Source organism: Trachurus trachurus (assembly GCF_905171665.1).
Source record: "Trachurus trachurus genome assembly, chromosome: 14".
Lineage (NCBI taxonomy): Eukaryota > Metazoa > Chordata > Actinopteri > Carangiformes > Carangidae > Trachurus > Trachurus trachurus.
This window is the reverse complement of record NC_139903.1, coordinates 17,616,726-17,637,444: the sequence shown is the minus strand read 5'-3', so window position 1 is coordinate 17,637,444 and position 20,719 is coordinate 17,616,726. Positions and strand designations below refer to the sequence as shown.

Below are 20,719 nucleotides of genomic sequence, written 5' to 3'. Positions count from 1 at the left end.
AAGTTAGTCACTATTTCAGTCTCCAGAAATCCCTCACATGTCACCTAACAGTATCAAAAACCAATAAACAGTAAATTGCATATTATGTACTTGATGAGGTTTTTTTTTATGGATGTGTCATATTGTGTGTACGAGAAGAGGTCATAGGTTTTTCAGTGGTGGAAAAAAATACTTATAGAACTTATAACTAAAGTGTGTAAAGTGGTTTTATCTGTAAAATATACTTTAAGCATTTAAATCAAAGTACTTGTTCATAGGTCAAACCTTGATATACCTCATAAGATTATCAGAGGTTTTAAAAAAAGTAAAAACTGACTGAGAAATAACCAGTAACTCACCATCTGACAAATATGTCCAAAAGTGAAGCAGACGTATAAAGGACCATAAAATGAAAATATTCAAGAGACAACATGTCAACGTTTCATTTAATCATTTTCTTTATTTCACTCAAATGAAAAATGCAATTATTATTATTTATATCCTTTCCCAACAATCAGCATCATCCATCTTCGAGCACTCATGCCTTTATCACTGCATCATCATCAACTGTATTTCTCAGTGTAACTACAGAAGGTCGTAGCTCATAGTTTAGTATTATTTCATTATGACATTTTGACGAACACTTCCTCATTAAGCACAAACACAAACGTGTGAAATGGTTTTACTCCATGAACCTGAAATGATTGAGATCAATAGTTCACATCTCTGAGTTTTACTTAATAAAAGGTCATTTTGTTCTGAAACTGCTGAGCACTGAAAGAGTACACTAAGCATTTAAGCATTTACTAAGCACTAAGGGAACAATTTTCAGCCTTAGATTGAAATTATTACTTGTTTTTTCTTCTGGTAATGCTGGTAATGAAGAAACGTGTCATGTCTAAAATAGTTGTGGACAGTAGACAGGTGCAGATTTATCAGACCCTGACTACAAAGGAAATAATCCATTACAATCAATTAATTAGTTAGTTTAGGTCTCAGTAAGAAAAATAGTATCATCAGACTTTTTCATTAAAGTTCTGCAACTTTAAACCAGTAGATTAGTGTCGTCAACAACCAGTTTAATATCCAAACCAAATGTCTTATACTCACAGTTCTGACTCTACTCATGGTGCATTCATTTCAAAATAAAAGTCTTCTGGTGAGACAATTTCATTTTAGATTTAAATATAAATCAATCAATGTCTAAAATCTGAGGGTGTAAGTTTATCTTGTGAACATCATGCTCATCTAGATGAGTTAAACCACACGTGACGAATAAAGCTCTGATTTTCTTTGCAGTTCTGGTAAATTACAGTGATCTAAGTTTAAAGGCTTTTATACGTTGATAGATTTATGAAAAGAAATACTAAAAAAATCTTCAAGCCAAAAAAAAAAAAAAACCCAAGGACATCAGACACCAGCCTGTTGTTACAGTACATCACAAAATGACAGACTAATCCACATTTGAAATACATTATTTAAAGTACAAGAGCCTTAATGCGTTCTAACAATGCAGAGAGTCTGCACACACAGTACAATGTTGAAATATAAAGTTAGTTTTTTAAAATAAAAAGTAAAACTGAAGGACCTCTTGAAGTTAGGTCTATGTCTGACCAGGATAAGACTGTTTCTGTGTTTTGTCACAGCAAGAGAGCTCCACACTAATTAGTAAACACAGCAAATCATGACATGATGATATGATAATGAGTCAAACTGGCCTCAAACAGAAACACATCACTAAATACAGATGTTTGTATTACACGATGTGTTCAAGCACCAAAGATAAAATTGAAATAAACGTCCAGGAAAACCACACGGAGTGAAATGTTTAGAGTTTATGACTAGCTACTGTTATCATTTTAATATTAACACAGTGTGTAAAACAATATGATCTGACTCAGTGCTGCCATTTAACATGTATCAGTTCTTTACGATCAGCTCGCCGTATGTAATGCAATAATTTTTTATTTTTGTTTGATGAAGCAGCTGTACCACTGCGGAAGAAATTAAAAAATACTGAATATACAGTATAAGTTAGTTTAGGCACACATAATTCTTTAAAATCAAAACCTGTCTCTAACACAAGAGTTTTGCGTTTTCATTTTTCTGTTTCATATTTCTAGTTTTTACAGGACTGACATAAACGTAAGCATCTCAACAGGCCAGCATCACCTGCACTTCACCTGTTTTCTACTATTTCTTTCTCACACTCTACAAGATAGAATAGAATAATTGTTGTTTTTCAATCTTACTCTAAATACAGTTAACACCCTTGTCATGCAAGTTGGTGAACTACTGTAGCTGCTGGGTCACAGCTAACATGCTAATGCTACTCAGTGAGTCTTTTTTACACAGAGATCTTGTTATATTGCCGCTAAGAAGACGACTTTGATGTGTGATGTTGATGCAAGCCAGCGTGGAGGAATCAGACGCGTGACGAAACAGAAACACAACGTCTGTCCCATGATGCCCGCTTTCCCTTTGACACAGACGTTAATCTAGAATAACAGTGGCTGTGTTTGTACCTTTTATACAGAACGACAGGGTGTGAAAAGAGGCCGGGGACAATAACTCCCCGTCCCCTCCTTCTCTTTTCTTTGCACTGCGCCGAATAAAAGAAGCGGTGAGCAGTGAAGACAGTGCGTCACATTTTAAATAAGGAGTGCTTCCAGAGAGTCTGGGTTTTTTAAGGTGCAGAAGAAGCTTCGGAAAGATAAGGCTCCAAACTATTCAGGAGGTTTGTGCGTGTACCATATGTCTGTCGCCATCGAACTCAAAACACAAGCAGGAGCCGACACTTAAAGCATTAGTACCTTTTTTTTTTTTGTGGGTCAAAAGGTGGCTACCCTGCAAACACCTGGGGCGTCAGAGGAGGGGGCAGGTTGTCGTTGTCCACGTTGTTGGCGTCGATGGCGGAAACGTTGCAGGGCAGAATCTCCAGCGGGTATTTCTCCAGGATGCCCTGCACCTCCCGCTCCACGCTCTGGGGCCAGGAGAGCAGGTCGGCCTGGAGGCTCTGCGCCGCCTCCATCAGCTTCTCCTGCTTGGTGCCGATGCTCGACAGCAGCTCCAGGTTGTGGTTGAGCTGAGCCAGGACCGGGTTGGTGGCGCCGGGCACGCCGCCGGCCGCCGAGTCGGTCTGGGTCCAGTCGCCCTCCGAGCTGTTGAGTCGCGGCGAAGCTTGGCCCGACATGTAACGCTCAAACTCCTCCGGGGAGAGGTTGAGGGACTGGGCGTCCAACTTCTCAATGAAGGCAGCTGCACAGCACTGAAAACAACAAAACAAACAACAACACAGGGGACACAAGTGAGAATGATCTGACACTGACCACACACAGCCAGATGGCTTCCTGGTAAAGGAATAGGCTGAAAACGTGCTTATTTAATGATAGTATTATATCATATCTGTAAATTATTATAATAATAATATAGCAGCTAAGCATGAAGACTTGAAACAGCCAGCCTGGCTCTATCCTAAATAAACAAGTTCACCAGACAGCACCTCACAGCTCAAACAAAGGTGTTTTTTTTCTAAAATATTTTTTAAAAATAGAAAAAGGTGACCAATAACGCATAAAATTTACTTGTTGTATTCACCAAAAAAAGCCACTGTCCCCTCCCTCTGGAACTCACTCCCCAAAACCCATCTGTATCTGCACACACCTCCCAACATTCAAAACCATGTTCAAAGCCCACCTTTTTAAATGAGCCTTTAATGTATACGTTTGTGTATTTTATACTGTTTTAATTGTTTTCTGGGCAAATTGAATTATAGGCAACTGGACTTGTATTTGTCTGGGAAGACATTTTGCCTCCTATCCAAGGGGCTTCATCAGTTCCTACGCAACAAGTCTCACTAGTCCGCACTAGCTAGACAAAGACAGTGGAGTTTTAATTGCTGTTTTACAGTTGTATTTTATTCTGACTGAGCTCTATTTTATGATTTTTAATAGGTGTAAAGTGTCTTTGAGCATCTGTAAAAGCGCTTACAAATAAAAATTATTATTATTATTATATAAATCCTGCTTTGCACATGTAAAAATCACAGTTTCCCATCTGAGTTGCAGAAACCTTTCATGAAATAAAAAGGAAGAGGAAACAAGCGGACCAGGTTAGTGAAGTAGTATCCGTCCTCCCCGGTCATCAGCCTGCTGGGGTTGCAGAAGCGCGTGATGTACTGGATGTTGGACTGAAGACGCGGAGGATTCGCCTTGAGCACGATGTAAATGAGCGCGGGGAGGAAGTCGTCTGCAGAGGCCGGCTCGTTCTTGGTGATCCTGATGGCGCTGAAGATGTGCTTACTGCAGCGTGTAATGCACCCGAGTTTGTCTCGAGGAACCCTCTTTGAATCCATCTCGATGACGTCTGCGAGCACAAGTACAAACATGAAGCTGTGCAAGACTTTGGTTTATATCCTGCTGAGATATTTGCTTGTTTATCTGACACTAACAGAGAAACACATGGGGGGTGAACAGGAGCAGAAAACACTGGCCACGTTTAATTACCTGCAGCCACACTGTGAGTTCAAACATGTGTGCTGACCTGTTATCGCTTTGACCACGTTCTCCGAGACTTCAGGGATTTCCTCATCGAAGGACACACACAGCATCTGGATGGTGACCCAGTGTAGCGCCCTGCAACACAAACAGTCCCATTACTGCTCGCTGGGGTAAGCCTGAAGCTTTTTCTCTTTTTACCAATGTGTACCACCGTACACATCGGTTACAGTCAGTTCCCCTGGGGGGCGACGACCCAGTGCGGTTAACAGCTGCCGCTGTGCATTCACACGTAAGAGAAACATGGAGGAATCTGCTAAAAATGGCCGCTGTGTAATCAAGTGCAAAAACAGAGTCAGACAGAAGTTTTCACAGACTGAAGCAGATTAAAGAGAAGCAACACGCTGTGTAGCTGTAATGTGACACTAAAACCATCTGAATCTGAATGTGTGTGTGTGTTTCCACTCCTGGTTATCTGCTGCTCTGTGCAGTCATATGGGGATGTCACGATTATGGATTTTATTGGTACGATTATTCAGAGAAATAATCACGGTATTAGGATTATCATGATTATTATGCATTTCACAACACTATGAATGTGTAAAAATCGGTAACACTTTATTTGACGCCTATCTCTATAACGCATTAACCATACTTATAATGGGTTATAATGCAGTTATAGCACTGTATAACTATAGTTATAAACACTCATAAATGATCATAATGCTTTGTAACAATAATCATAACACATTATAGAGCATTATAACTCTATTATAATACTTGACCTTATAAGCCATTATAAAATGCTCTATGATGTGTTATGCTTATTGTTATAAAGTCTTATGATCATTTAAGAGTGTTTATAATGATAGTTATACACATCTATAAGCCAATTATAACACATTATAACTATATTTATAAATGCATTATCGATGTGGGCATTGTCAGCGAGTTACTAACAACTATACTGACCTTATAAGTCATGATAAAATGTTTTATAGTGTGTTATAATTATTGTTATAAAGCATTATGATCATTTATGAGTGTTTATAACTATAGTTATACAGTGCTATAACTGCATTATAACTTATTGTAAGTATGGTTATAATGCGTTATAGAGATAGGCGTCAAATAAAGTAAACCTAAAAATCAAATATATTTAAAAAAAAAAAAATGACATTGATTATAATATACGCAAAATATTTTCAGTATCTATTAATACAGGACCAATTATGAATCCTCCAGGGGAAATGTTTTAAATATTTCAGTGATTATTTGTCATCTATACCAAATTTTTAAAGCAGAAGTGAGTGATATATTTGTGTTAATATAAGTCTTAAAGCAGATATCAGTGGAATGTTTTTGTTAATATAAGTCCTAAATAGTCCTATTTTCCGTCAGCAATCACTTACATGAAGTATTTCAGCCTAAACACGAGTCTCTCCGTCACTCTGCTCTGCTGTAACCCGAGGAGAAAATTTTCCTTGTGGGATACAAGTGTTATCCAATGAGGAGAGAGAACGGCATGAAGGGCTGTGTGTGCAGCCAAGGGATGCGCGTGAATGTGGTGACGTAGCACGAGGACCAATTGATGCCTGACAAGGGCGGGGGCTGCTAACTCATGGTGCGTTCAAAGAAACTCGTACTTTGTGTTTTTCCTTCCTGTGAAGTCATACCAGTTCGATCTGGTACGAGTTCACGGGTCGGAAGTTACGAGTGGCCGTTATAGGGAACTTTCACAGACAACAGGATGGTAAAAACACGAGCTACGGGTTACCTGGAACGCTACCAAGTCGTAGTTGTGACTTGAAGCTGTAACTTACGGTTTCAAAAGCCTGCCTTGAACGCAGCATTAGCCGAAACGGCCGTGAAGCTGATATCTGCTTTAAATAGTTATATCTTCCGACAGCAATCACTTACATAGAGTGTTTGGACTGAATCACGGGTCTCTCAGTCCCTCTGCTCTGCTCTGAGCCGAAGAGAAAACATTTATCGTATCCTACAGTTTTTATCCAATGAGGAGAGAGAACGGCATGCAGGGCTGTGTGTGCAGCCAAGGAACGCCGTGAATGTGGTGACGTAGCGACGAGGACTGTTATGGTGCGTTCAAGGAAACTCGTATTTTTCCGACCGTGAAGTGGTACCAGTTCGATCTGGTACGAGTTCACTGGTCAGAAGTTACGAGTGGCCGTTATAGTGACTTTCACCGGTAAAACAGGTCGGAAAAACACGAGTGGGTTGCCTGGAACGCTACAAAGTCGTAAGATGTGACTTGAAGGTGTAATTTACGATTTCAAAAGCCTGCCTGGAACGCAGCATTAGCGAAAACGACCGGATCACTCACTTCTGCTTTAAGTTTATTTTAATCTTTTTTTATTTTTTAATTCCTACCAATTTAATGTTACATTTGTTTGCGTTCCGTGCGAGTTGCGCTGATCTGCCGATACGGTTCCAACAAAATCTTTTTTTTTTTTGAAAGTGACGGTATTGAGGAATGTTTACGATGAATTAATTGTAGCTATTAACACCACGATCAATTGTGCAAACAAGTAATGGTGACATCCCTACAGTCGTATCATTGTTATAATGTGGATCCAGGGAGGCCGACCTTATCCTGTTCTGTGTGGCCAGATCCTTCTTCTCATCGTCAGTGGTCTCTGGGCAGAAGACGCTCTTGTACAGACGGGTCATGATGTACTTCTCCACCTGGTCCATCACCTGCTCCACGGAGTCTGAAGAGCCTGGTGGACGACCACATGCATCAGAGGTCAAAGCCAAAGAGTCACATTCAAACAGCCGAGTGGAAAGATTCTGCATGTGCTGCCATCTAGTGTGAGTTATGTTCTGTCAAGAGTCGCTCTGCTCATTTCATCTGGGATTTCAATTGTAGGTTTAATGTGAATTAGGTTTAGGTTTAGGTTTTAGGTTTATTTATTTAGCACACATTTAAATTCAATGGTGCACGGATGGAACGAAGCCGATTGGCTTGTACATAAGTTCCATCCCTATAACAAATTACAACAAGACAAATTCAACGTTATATGAGCAAAATGAACAAAAATGAGAAAAAATGGAGAGATAAAGAGCAAAGTGATCAGTAACAAATAGAGACAATAGAAATAAGGTACAAAAAATTCATTAATTGAAATCATAAAAATACAGAGTAAGGATGTGGGATATGGAGAGAGCGGGAAATTCAAGAGAAGTTGAGATGTATTTTTAGCTGCTTTTTAAAAAGAAATCATTAATAACATCAGGACTAGTAGGGCTGGGCATAGCTACTGATTTACTGAATCAATTAGATCATTCATTCGATATTGATTCATTCAGTGGTAGTTCGGTTTTAATACCAATTTTGCTTGGTTATGAAAGAGATTTTCACACAACTAATGCTGCAAATTGTACAAAGATGGAACTCTCTCACCTGGTGTATTATTAAAAATATTAATGCTTACATTAAAGATTGACCCAAAAGCAGTTGCATTAATGCACATTCATTTAATATGACCCACTACAGAAGTTAACAGTGCAATTCTTCAGTACAGTTGTGGGTGATGATGATCGCTATTGTGCAGATCTAACAGGAAATTGCCTTATACATTAAAAGATCGATCTAAGGATTTTATGAAGATCGAAAGGAATCAGAAAATCAATTTTGAAACCCAACCCTAATCAGGACATAAATGTTAGAAGTTTCTCTGAACAAACCTTTAAAATGACTCATCAGGCGGTCGGCCATGCCCTGGTAGAAATCCTGAACGCACTCTGAAAGTTCTTCAGCACTGAGATCCTGTCGAGACAAGAAGTTTTATTGATCTGGGGCCTGATTCCTGATTCCTGATTATTTCTACACACGCTCTTGAAAACGTTCCACAGCTGAATTATCATCGTAAAGATTGTCATTATGCCACAGAGTACAACAGACCTTCTTGCTGGACATGTTCACGATGAAGGCTCGAGACTGCTTGTGGATCTCCCGGCCGGTTTTATGGAGGTTTTTCAGGAAGTCCACGAAGTCCCTGGACACTTGGTCTGTCTCGAAGCTGGCATGGCGGCTGATGGACGGACTGGGGCTCTTCCCCTCTTGGGTGTCTGATGAGGAGGAACAATCACTTTTTGTTTTGCTATTTTACTGTGAAATGTGAATTTTTGCCTAGATGTAAATTAATATTCTTAATCAAAGTGCTTTCTTAACTTCATGACCCCGGAGCTTAAAACAACTAAATGGGATTCAGCTCTCATTCTTTTATTATTCACACTTTGTGCTTTTCCTGCTGCTGTCTCACGGGAGACGTCCGTCTTACATAAAAAGATGATTAATGAATGATGACATCCACGGAGGAAGCAGAGAGTTCAGCATCAAGCCAGTCAGGGAGTGAAGCTGAGGCGTGTGCTGTGGTGCCGTCGGTTGGTCGTACCTTTCTTAGGAGTGCTGCGTGACGAGGGGCTGAAGAACTTCTTCACGGTGGTGACCTTTCGCGTCTTCTCATTGGTTTTCTTCTCCTCGAACTTGGAGAACGGTCCCAGAGAGGAGTGTCCCGGGTGTGGTGCTGCAGACTGAGCGTGGGATTGACTCTGGGCCCCATGACTACTGGCGTACGCCGCCTCCTCCTCTCTTTGCAGCCTAGTACAAAAGGAAAATGTATTAATCAGTCATCAATTTTATATTTATATTTTACAAAAATATACATCGACCATCCTCAGAAATAAGCTGTGGGTATAAGAGGTTTTAACAATCAAGCTTTTCATTCCAACGTGTGCAAAACCTAATTTTAAAAAGGCAATGCTCCGTCTCTTTGGACATTACGTTACAGCTATGCAATTTTCCTCAACTCGTAAAACGGATTTACTTCACGAGAGAATTATATAAGAGAGAAAAATCCATTCTGTGTGCTTCAAGTGGCTTTAAAATATTAAAATACGGTGGCCCCACGGTATGAAAAGCGTTGGATAAATCAATAGAAAGGGCTGACACACTGCGTTCGCCTTTGTCAAGAGGCTGAATGACACTGTTTACCATATTTAAAGCTGCAGTTGTGTCGTGCTTTTACAATAGGCAGTTTAAAATGTTAATGAGGCTTGTTATGAGTTTGAACAATCACAAAAAAGTCTGACGCAGAACATCTGTACGTCCAGATTGTCGTTCACCAGGAGACGGAGACACCGACGGAGACGTGTCACCGACAGGCAGCAGCAGGCCGCCGGTGAAGCTCTTACTTTTCTGCCAGGGCCCAGTCGTCCTGGATCTGTTTCTGCCGGACCCGCTGGTACTCCTCCCTCCAGCACTTGGAGCACAGACCTTGCCATGCTGCGTTGCCGTAGTAACCGCATCCCTTTTTGCACAGCAGGTCTGATTGGTCCACATGTATCCCCCGTCGCTCCGTCCGCTGACTCATAATGCCGGTCAACCTGGAATGAAAAATTCATCATCTGATTTATTAGTGGATTTGTATGCAGCGCACATTATTACACTGTTCACATGCACTGTCGTTTGTACACAGGCTTCACAGCTTAGGCAGAAAGCAGCCTTGATATTATCATGTCTGTGAGCTGGAAATAAAACTACACATTTTATTTTTTATTGTTTTAAAATATTTGTTTAAACATTTTCTGTGTGTGTGTGTGTGTAACCTGGAGGCGGCTACGAATGTATTATCTAATCATGTATCATAATGGACCTTAACCAACCTCGTAAAGTGATAAATAAAGAGACACTTGATGATTATATAACTATTACAATTTTATAAAGTTCAGAAAGATATCAAGATCCTAATATTTTAATAATTACTGAGTACAGTCTGCCACAAACTTTTGTTTCCCATAATGCAACCTAGTTATTCTACAATATTTTATTATTCAATGTTTTGTCACTTTCATACATCATGTGTATCATTATTGATTATAGATTCTTCACATGACACCTTCCCTGTACTGACACAGTATGAGGTCCCTGATACTTGAAGGTTTTGCCCAATGCTTCAACACTTGAACCAGCAAAACATTATCAATAAATATGCACTAAAAGAGACTAAAAGTCAAAGTGATAAGCGTCGCTGTCAGTGACGAAGTTATGGTGTTATCAGAGCTCAATGTTTGAAGACTTTACAGTTCAACACAACACAAACAGAACAAGTTAATTACAAAAATATAAAGATATTTAGCAGCTTAGGAGACTGTGTGTGTCTATGACACATGGCTATAAAATAGAGGAGGGGAGAGAGGACCTGTCTTAGTTGGCACCCTTATTTGTTATCAATCAAATCATGTAGCACCAAACAGACCTAATCTGGGACTTGAGGAGCAGGTGGAGGACTAAGGCAACAGTGTAGAGTTACATACTTTCACCAGATGTAAATCTAACCTTATCTGAATTTACACAACAGAGATTAAAGACAGACATTCATTCCGTTTCTGTTTTGATGATAAGGGCACTGATATCTCCCCGATAGCAATCCAGTTTAGTAGAGAGATCTGGTGGCTGTGAAGGCCTCAGTATTATTCACATTCAGTAACGTTAGACGATCAATGAGCCGTCTGGTCTGGTGTAAGGACAGAAACTATTGTGATTCCTCCTGTGTCTAACGTTTCCAAGCCATTTAACGTTACCGACGGTCTGTAGGTCAGTCAGCTAAAAAACAGGCAGCAGGATTTCAATTAACACACGGAGGTAATTCACCTTAAATGTTATGTTCACTGTCTGATCTCTTATATCGTACTTTAACATAGACAGACATGGAGTGTGCTTTAGTAGGCTACTCACCTGTGTTGTTTTCACCGACCTGAAACAGGAACAGACTCCTCTCTCTCTCCGTGGACCGAGGCGTTAAGGTCCGGACACTGGCGTCATCAGAGCGCGACAACGCGACAGTCTGATGATTACAGTGCAGAGGTTTAAATTAGAGGCATCAATTTAATTAATATAGACTTTGTCATCAAGACAAACAGCCTCGATGACACTGGGTGGTACTGTTTGGAGTAAATCGCCTGTTTACCTCGGCAGCAAGAGCTAATTTTCAAGGAGCGGCCTAAGTTGTCATGTAGCAAACGCACACGGACGGAAGCCGGTGAGTTCTCACAGCGCAGTACCAGAGAACTTGCTCTGGCAGTAAGTGTCAAACCACAGGGTTTTAACCACACTGAGACTGAAATGATAATGTATTTGAATGACAAGAGTTTAACATATAATTTACATTTTCTACAAGTTTATAGGCTACATTTGATGTTTCATCAGCTAATTGGCACAACGTTTAGGCCTAGATGAAAAGTAAAACCTCCTACAATAAACTCATTTTTTGTCTTTTACCTACAACTATTATAGAGGTGGGTTAAGGTGCATATAGTCTGTTTAGACCGGCATGTTATTCATGTAAAACTTTAAGGGCTGCTGAGGAAATAATCCAGTAGCTGTAGTTGTAGTAGACTTTTGGGTGTATAGAATTAGCCTACATGAAAAGTGTGTTGATGTGTGGTCCAATTGAATGAAAAGGGGGTAAGCCTGAAGGTGTGGGGCACATCCTTCAACTTGAAGTTGTCTCTGTGTTAAAACAGTGGAAAGATTTAACAATTTAAATTGTAGAAAATTTTAAATATAGAAAATAACATCATACACTGTTATTGGACAACCAAAATTAGGCTAAGGTAAACACACACAATCACATACATAATACTGTAATAGGCTATAGTTAGTGGGAAGGGAACCCATTTGTAATCAAAAAATGTCATCATCATGAGGAAAAAGAATAAGAATAAAAGCCGTGTATATAGTCCAAAATAGACACAAGTGCATAAACAACATCCAACATCACATCACATCACATCACATGAATACATCATTGAAAGTTACAGAACAAACGTGTTTGAAGGAGTGTAGTATATTACCCACCTGAAATTCTTTACTTTTATATTTTGAATTATCTTACTTTCTTCTTTAGGTGTCTTCTTTTCTGTAAAATGACCTGTTGGAATGTGAATGTTTTCTTTGGCCGAAAGGCTAAACCTTAGCTCAGAGCTTAAGTTACCTTTCTGGACATCTGTATTTTGGTTTGCCCCATCTATGTTTACAAATGACATGGTCGAGAGGTTAAATGTCAGAGGGTAAATTCTATGGGTCAGATGCTGTTTTAATTTATGGACAATCTGGGTTAGGTACATTCTTCTCTTTGGAGAAGGTTAAGTTTTGGAGTTAGAGAACACATATAAAGCTGTTGTACCTTACTGTTACCCTTACCCTTACTTTATTATTGCTCTATGGCTGAGCCGTGGGTGCTATATTTCGTTGTATATGTACAGTATTCTTTCGTTAGTATATGACAATAAAGGAACCTTAAACTTTAATTATTGAGATATAAGATTCAGCACATGATGTAGGTGTATTGTTTTAAAGTCCTTTTTTTCAAGTATACAACAGCCAGTAATCTAGAGTGTTATTTACACTACTGCACATGAACTCAGCCAGAGGCTTTGAGGTTATGTCTGGACAATATATTTTGACTTCATACCAGAGTTACTGGAAGTGGATTTTACTGATTGGCCGGCAGCGTCTGTCCCCTCTAGACTGTGTGCATATTGACATTAAGGTTAATGTTCAGTGGATGTATCTGAGTCTAAATGCCAATTGGATTACAAACAATTCTGTGACTTCAGTGTCATGATTTAAATACCACCAATAGCATCAATACACTTCTGGAACTGGTTGTTTTTAGCAGACAACACTTTTCAATACGCTTTGACATACAGTATAAGACACAGAACATGTTGTGGTCCAGGTATCCCACCGCTCTTTTCCAGTTGGAAGACAAATAAACAGTTGATTGAAGAGCTGTCAAGCAGTCAACCCAAAAGCTGTGTTTATCTAACGATGGTATAAAGTCTCATTTCATTTGAGCTTGTGTGTTATGAATTTGTATTTGTATGCAGAGTGGTTCAGTCGACTGGTCAAGCTGATAAGGTCATCCTGGCAAGAGCAAATAAACACACAGAGGGTCAGAACACTGCAGACCTGATTCACACACACACACACACACACACACACTGGTGAGACAGACAGACGTACAGTAGCCATGATACTGATGGGTCGCAGTTTGTGTCTTCCGTCTCCAGCCACCGTCCAGGAGCTGTTCTCTGTGGCCCGAGACGCCAGCATCGTCCCCGACATCTCCCTGGATCCGGTCCTCACCACCTTCTTGTCGCTGGACTCCTCTGCAGCGCTGCAGCATCAGTACGCCTTCTTACAGCGGAGCATGAGCAGGGAGCAGCAGAATACGTTCAGCCTCAACCTGACTGAAGGGCTGGGGGGCGGCAGCAGGGTCGCCTACGGAGGAGTGGGGGTCGTTGCTCTGGCTCTGTCTTTGCTTTTTGACCAGGTTGCCCAACAAGTGGGTAAAATGTTCTGTTTTGTCTGGTGTTTGTATGTCCTAATACCAAATGTTCGTACTGCATGCACATGGAGTGGAGAATTCATTGCATATGATTGAACCCTAAATGTTTGCAGTTTATTTCACAATTTTTCTAGGAAGTCTGTCAGTCCACCAGTGTGGATTGTTTGATGTTTGATAGCAGTACAGACATTCCTGTTCATTCCCCTCAGTGTCACAGCTGTACTTTGTAATTAGCAGATGTTAGTATTGTAATATTTTTTTTCTTTTCAAATTCTCGCTCTCTTTTTTCTCTTTTTTTTTTTAATAAGGTGCTACAGTTACAGGACAAGAAGGGAACAAACACAAACAGAGACAGACATTAAAAAAACAACTTATTACAAGGTTTAACAAGACAAATTAACGCAGACAAGTGCTGTGTTGGTGTTAGCGGTGCTGTACATATATGTTGTGGTGGAAGGTGCTTATGTATGTGAGTAGATGTTAGTAATGCTGACACACAAAACAAAGGTGATGAACATGGTAAACGTTAAACATCAGTATGCACTTTCACTGAAAACACACTAGCACTCAGCAGACTTGTGTCTCATTCTTTTGAACCATAAACATTGATGATATACTGTCTCACTAGGTGCGGTTTCAAGGATCAACAGACGGTGACCCTTCCACTGAGAGATCTCAGTCTAAAATCATTTTTGGCATCAGCAGCTCCTCAAAAATCGGCTTGCTCATCCACGTCTACCTGAGCATGATCCCTGGCATCGCCAACAACCAGGAGAAGATGGCCGAGACCACAGAGCTCTACGACAGACTGCTAAAACTGGAGCTGATTGATCATTATGAGAGGATGACCACTAAGAAGAGAATGAGCACGGTGTCCATGCAGCAGTGGGTGACAGGAGCTGCACTTCATCTGCACATGAGAATCCACCAGGTCAGCTAGAAAAAGAAAGTTAAATGCACCTTTCTATTGAGCGACTAGTGGAAACATATTCATCAGATGCACAAACACAACTTGATGAATAGGATTAGATAAGAGTAAGAAGATAAAAATAAGATTGTTGCTTTGAAACTTACAGATCTAATAGGCAGGGCCGTTGCTAGGAATTCTGAGCCCCCTGAAAGAATACTAAAGTTGGCCCCTGTCCCCTGACTTTTCCACTTTCTTTATTATCATTTTTTATTTAGCCTACTTTGTTTTAATGCTAATGCAGCATTACTATGCGTATTAGTCAGGGTCTTATGCAGAATAATTCAGTCATACAAAGATTAGACTACTGGGGTTTTTTGTGGGCCCTACTGGGCGCTGGGCCCCTAGAATTATCATCACCTTTCTCCCCTATACAACGGCCCTGGTGATACCAGGTCGCTGTCTGCTAACTTATCTGCCATATCACCATACATTTTGATAATACTGTATGTCACTGTTTACTCTGGGGCTTTCAAATTGATCCAAACTAAAGCCTATAAACTTTACTCTGTCTCCAACAGGTCCGACTGAACTCTGTGCCATTAGGATCAGCGGAGTCTCTGCGTCTGTCTTATAAAACAGGGTTAAGTCACCTCGTTCAGGGCTACACAAGCTACCTACGGAGAAGCATCCAGGAGACCGAGGCTCCGGGTCCACGAAAACCCCAAACCAGGACTGGACCGAGACACTCTAACACATCCGGCATAACCAATGTGACTTGCTCAAGTAATCGCATTTGCAACGTGGGCCAGGTTCATGCTGTTGGTGTCCGAGCTGAGAGATATAATAAGACTGTTGCCCCCAATGTAAGTGATGAAATCAGCAGAAACAACGTGGCAAACGAAGGAGAGGAAACTGCTCTAGGTCGTCTTGTTAACAGAAAGACATCCACCAATTCAACTGAACAGGAAGAAGGCTCGTTGGGCCTGTTAGTCATTGAGCCGCTGAGAAACGTGAGTCACAATGTGCAGCATCACCGCTGTCAGTCTCCGGCCATACAAGAAGCTCTGGTGACTCGCATTATGAACGCTCAGGACCTGGAGAGGAACAGAAACTTCTTTCTTTTTCCTGACAAAGTTTTCCACAGCCTGCTCAGGCAGAGGGACGACTTTGAGTTAAAGACTGATTAGACAGAAATGAATATCATGCAATTAAATGTTCAATCCCATAATTGCACTTAACGATATGCTGAGTATAAACTGACAACTAAGAGTCAATTTGTGCTGTAAATGACATAGAAAATATAGCAGCAACCTTTTTTTTTTCCTAAATGTCCGACAACTGTTTTCTCTTGTCTAATAATAAAGATGTTACCAACTGATTTTAAATGTCACATTGAATGATTTTTGACAGTTTGAAAATGAGCAGATTGATCTTATGTCGCCACAAAGACAGAATGAAGACACAGAGTTTATTTTGAATTCTGATGCAGTACATCCAGCTGTAAACAGATCCTTGAAATAATTCAGTCAATATGATCAGATTTGCATTTATTGCCTACCCTTACTTAGGGGAAATAGAAGTAGTCTTTGATCTGACTGATTCTGCGAGAAATTGTTGAAGAAAAATCATTCAAATCCATATAGTTTCAGAGTTTGCTGTGGTGAGTTTATTAGTAGGCCGAATCCAGAAAACAGTAGAGCATGTCCATGGCAACCAACTGACCCAGAAAGGTCATGCAGGGGGAGAGTTGTGGAAGGTGGGGGGTCACAAGGTTACATGGGGGAACAAAGGCATTGATTGAAGTAACAAGAGGCATATCAAGAGACAGGGAAGTCGTCTTGTCACACATGAGTGGGTTTTACAAGAGACAACTTCATTTTCAAGATGAAGACAGAGATGAGGGGCTTCGTTGGTGAAGATAGCACCATGATACAAGTGATTGCCAGTGTTTTGAGGGGAAAAGATCAATATAGGACAAACCAGTGGGCTGCGGAGCCAGAGACACTCATAGGTGTCAGGGTTTTTCCTCATTTCACTACACCAAACGAATATGTTTCTTCCACAAAATACAACAAACATACAGCACACATTGGACATAAATGAAATGAAAACAGTATAGGTTCAAGGTTCAATTTATTTCATGTCCCAAAGGGCAATTTGTGTTGCAGCTCATAGATCACATAAAAGTAAAAACATAAAACACAAAAAACATATAGACTAGTGACATAAACACACATCAGTATAAATAACAATATAAATAGCATGTGCACTGACTGTGGTCATTTAAGAAATATAGAATATAAGAAGTAACGTTATAGCACTAGAAAATCAAAATCAAAGATAACACTGATAAGAACACAGTGGGGAACAAAGGCATTGATTGAAGTAACAAGAGGCATATCAAGAGACAGGGAAGTCGTCTTGTCACACATGAGTGGGTTTTACAAGAGACAACTTAATTTTCAAGATGAAGACAGAGATAGTTAAAGATACTTTATTAATCCTTTGCAGGAAATTACAATGTTACCAGCAGCAGAAGACAACACAAGACCACAAGCACGCATCATCATGCACAAAAAATACACAATAATACAATAACAACAATATTGCACAACCCGTTACAAACTTATGTCAGAGAATAAGAGCAGCAAAGTCTAAAATGCGATTTAAAAAGAAGTAAAAGTGGCAAAGTCTAAAATAAGATTTTTTAAAAAGGAGGGAGAGACGCTGTCACATGATTAAGAGAAGCTAAATGGCATATGCACATGATTACTGTGAGTTAAAAAGCCTAATGGCAGCTGGTAAAAAAGACTTGAGGTTCCTCTCAGTTCTACATTTGGGAGGGATTAGCCTGTTGCTGTGTGAGCTCAGTCTGAAGGCCTCAAGGGCGTGGAGTGGGTGCCTGTCGTTGTTCAGGATGGAGTTCAATTTCCTCAACATCCTCATGTTTGCAACCTGCTCCACACTGTCCTGGGGGGTGCCAATGGTGGAGCTGGCCTTTTTGATGAGCTTGTTCAGCCGATTCCGGTCAGAAGTACGGGCTCCGGCCCCCCAACACACCACACAAAAGAAAAGAGCACTTGCCACTACAGACTTATAAAAGGAACAGAGCAGAGGCTGACAAATGTTAAAAGACCGCAGCCGTCTGAGGAAAAACAGTCTGCTCTGCCCTTTTTTGTAGACTGCCTCCATGTGGCTGGGCCAGTCCATTTTGTTGTCCAGCAGCACACCCAGGTATTTATATGTGGAGACAGTTTCTACGTCTGTGCCCAGTATAGTGACAGGGAGTGGGTTTTTAGGTCTTGTCCTTCTAAAGTCGAGGACCATTTCTTTAGTCTTTGTGGTGTTGAATGAGATGAGAGATGAGGGGCTTTGTTGGTAAAGCACCATTATACAAGTGAATGCCAGTGTTTTGAGGGGAAAAGATCTATATAGGACAAACCAGTGGGCTGCGGAGCCAGAGACACTCATAGGTGTCAGGGTTTTTCCTCATTTCACTACACCAAACGAATATTTTTCTTCCACAAAATACAACAAACATACAGCACACATTGGACATAAATGAAATGAAAACAGTATAGGTTCAAGGTTCAAGGTTCAATTTATTTCATGTCCAAAAGGGCAATTTGTGCTGCAGCTCATAGATAACATAGGAAGTAAAAACATAAAACACAAAAAACATATAGTGACATAAACATGCATCAGTATAAATAACAATATAAATAGCATGTGCACTGACTGTGGTCATTTAAGAAATATAGAATATAAGAAGTAACGTTATAGCACTAGAAAATAAAAATCAAAGATAACACTGATAAGAACACAGTGGTCGAATAAGGTGCATTAGATAAAGTGCAGTCTCACAAGGAGATAGCGCCTAAGTTAGGCCTAGTATATCACTATGATATTTATGATTAAGATTAAGTGAGACTAGCCTCACTTGATTCAGGAGATACTTGGTAAAGATTTATTTTTGCTGTTGTTGTTGTTATAGGCTCACCGTCCGGTTGGTGGCGGGGAAGCATCGATAAAGCAGCAGCAGCAGCGGCAGCGGACGGACCCGCCTCTTCACGCATGGTGGTGACGGCTCACGGCTCGCGGGGCACCGTCGCATCAGTTTCGACTTCCGCACACTACTATGAACAGGAGGGACACCTTTGTACCAGAAAAACCACTGTTAAGCTCTAACACGACGTGAGTGTTTTTTGTCCCTCATTCAACTCACTTTTCAACCCGGAAGCGTCGACGACGAGCGGAACAACTGGCTCCAGCTCGCGGCGTCGCGCTAAAACCAAGAAAAGTCTCGTAACGTCGTGAAAAAACCCATCAAACGGTGCCACGTTGGGAGGAACTAGCTCATTTACATTAGCCAGGTCACAACCAGCTTAGTTCCCAGTGGGATAAATCGGCTCTGTGAGTGTTTTAAAGCAACATTTTTAACATTACGCACATTAGCTGTTGTGCTAAAGTGCTAACACGAAGGAGCGTCGTCAGCTACATAACGTGACTGCTCGGAGGTTTAGCTTCAGATAAACATCAATTTGAAACACTTAAAATGGCGACATTATAAACCAGCGACAGCCATGGATGTATTATATTAATTATAAAATTAGCCTGTTTTAAACACATCGGTATATACGAGATAAAACGTCAGGACAGTTTATAGGAGCTTGTGTTATCTCTCCGTCTCTGGGTCGAGCACGAGTGAAGCTTTTCTAAGCTAAACTCGTCAAACTAGTCGGATGTGGGTTGAATTAACAGCTTGGACACGTTGTTTAAGCAATTTGACGTTAAATTAATGTATTTAAAATTGTTTCTCACGTCGCTTGTGTCAGACATTCACTGACTCACATTAGGAAAACTATTACAAACATCTCAACAATCAAAACAGCAGATGTTTATGGCATGACTCAGGAGGGCGGAGGAGAGGTTTCTTTCACACTCAGCAGTTTTATACTGTTGATTATTTTTTTGCTGTGATTTCAACTATTGAAAAATACTGTATTGAGGGATGTGAAGTCTGCATATTGTTAAGGAAGAGCATAAAGGATCAAACAACAGGCTGTGGCTGTGATTTCAGACAGCTTGGTTAAAGGTGGAGTCGGACAGGTATCACTGCTGTGTGAACAACACACCCACCTCACCCCCTGGGATCACAGCCTCGACTCAGCAGGATCCTGTTTCTCATGTTTTACATGATGCAACACGGATGAAAATCCACTTTTCAATTGATGTTCTGTGGGTTTTTTTTTTTTTTTGCACCTTCCTATAAACCTCTTTACAGCTAATTGGTCATTAACGATAGGCCACACCTCTCACTTCCTCCCTGGATAACCTGACAATAGACTCAGTAGGTTAGGTAGGCTCACAGTTTGTGTCTGATATGTAAGCTAATTTTCATGGTAATGCAATAATACTGAGCTATTAGATTGGTGCTGCTTCACCAAAAGAGGCTTGGTGTTGTTTGAGTTTCAGTGTTTTATTGACATTTTCTTTCAGAGTTGGACAAGATGTCAGATTCTGACTCTGATCCCGACTACAGCGAATACTCCAGACACCGTGTGAACGTTGTGAGTTATCAGCCTCTACTCAAAATAACTGTAATTATTATTATTTAATCCTGCTGTTTTCTGTGCAACACTGAAAATGTCTTTTTTGTTTGTGATTTGTCCTCTCAGAGACATGGTACAGTCATCGCCCTCCGTCCATCGGGTAAGAAACATTGAATGTGATGAAATAACTTGAATTAAAAAAAAAAAATCCTGTGTCTGGTAGATAAACCACAACCACCAACATCTGATAATTTCCTCCTTGAGTTCCAGTGAAAGTTAACGAAGCACTGGCCCCGGCTGATCTTGGCAATAAACTTCAGTGTTTTACTTCCTGAGAAACAAAAAGAGGAAATAATTGGCTGTAAAGTTGGAGGAGATCTCTTGGTGGCGTGTTGCTTAACATTG

The 20,719-nt window shown here is 40.5% G+C and overlaps 2 protein-coding genes across 2 annotated transcripts in view; one reads left to right on the top strand and one right to left on the bottom strand.

The window, feature by feature from the left end:
* Nucleotides 1-482: 482 nt before the first annotated feature.
* rabgef1 (RAB guanine nucleotide exchange factor (GEF) 1) lies at nt 483-11,577 on the bottom strand. The gene is made up of 9 exons (XM_083986849.1): nt 11,236-11,577; nt 9,693-9,884; nt 8,894-9,099; nt 8,401-8,567; nt 8,184-8,265; nt 7,084-7,216; nt 4,522-4,613; nt 4,088-4,344; nt 483-3,247 (listed from the first exon to the last, which is right to left on the bottom strand). Exons 2-9 carry the CDS (start codon nt 9,869-9,871, stop codon nt 2,822-2,824), a joined length of 1,542 nt encoding a protein of 513 aa, XP_083842975.1. The 5' UTR covers nt 9,872-9,884; nt 11,236-11,577; the 3' UTR covers nt 483-2,821.
* A 1,910-nt stretch (nt 11,578-13,487) lies between these two features.
* ttc3 (tetratricopeptide repeat domain 3) overlaps nt 13,488-20,719 on the top strand; it is a 31,860-nt gene continuing 24,628 nt past the window's right edge. The window contains exons 1-5 of the mRNA XM_083987066.1: nt 13,488-13,849; nt 14,481-14,783; nt 15,341-15,938; nt 20,262-20,332; nt 20,441-20,474. Of these exons, the coding sequence (XP_083843192.1) occupies nt 13,535-13,849; nt 14,481-14,783; nt 15,341-15,938; nt 20,262-20,332; nt 20,441-20,474 (1,321 nt within the window). The 5' untranslated portion in view covers nt 13,488-13,534. The remainder of the gene's footprint in view (nt 13,850-14,480; nt 14,784-15,340; nt 15,939-20,261; nt 20,333-20,440; nt 20,475-20,719) is intronic.

Coding starts and splice junctions, on each gene's coding strand:
- rabgef1 (XM_083986849.1), bottom strand. CDS start 9,871: ATGAGTCAGCGGACGGAGCGACGGGGGATACATGTGGACCAATCAGAC. Junction 7,217..8,183: donor CCTGATGAGTCATTTTAAAG/GTTTGTTCAGAG, acceptor GTCGTCCACCAG/GCTCTTCAGACTCCGTGGAG. Junction 3,248..4,087: donor GATACTACTTCACTAACCTG/GTCCGCTTGTTT, acceptor TGTTGTTTTCAG/TGCTGTGCAGCTGCCTTCAT.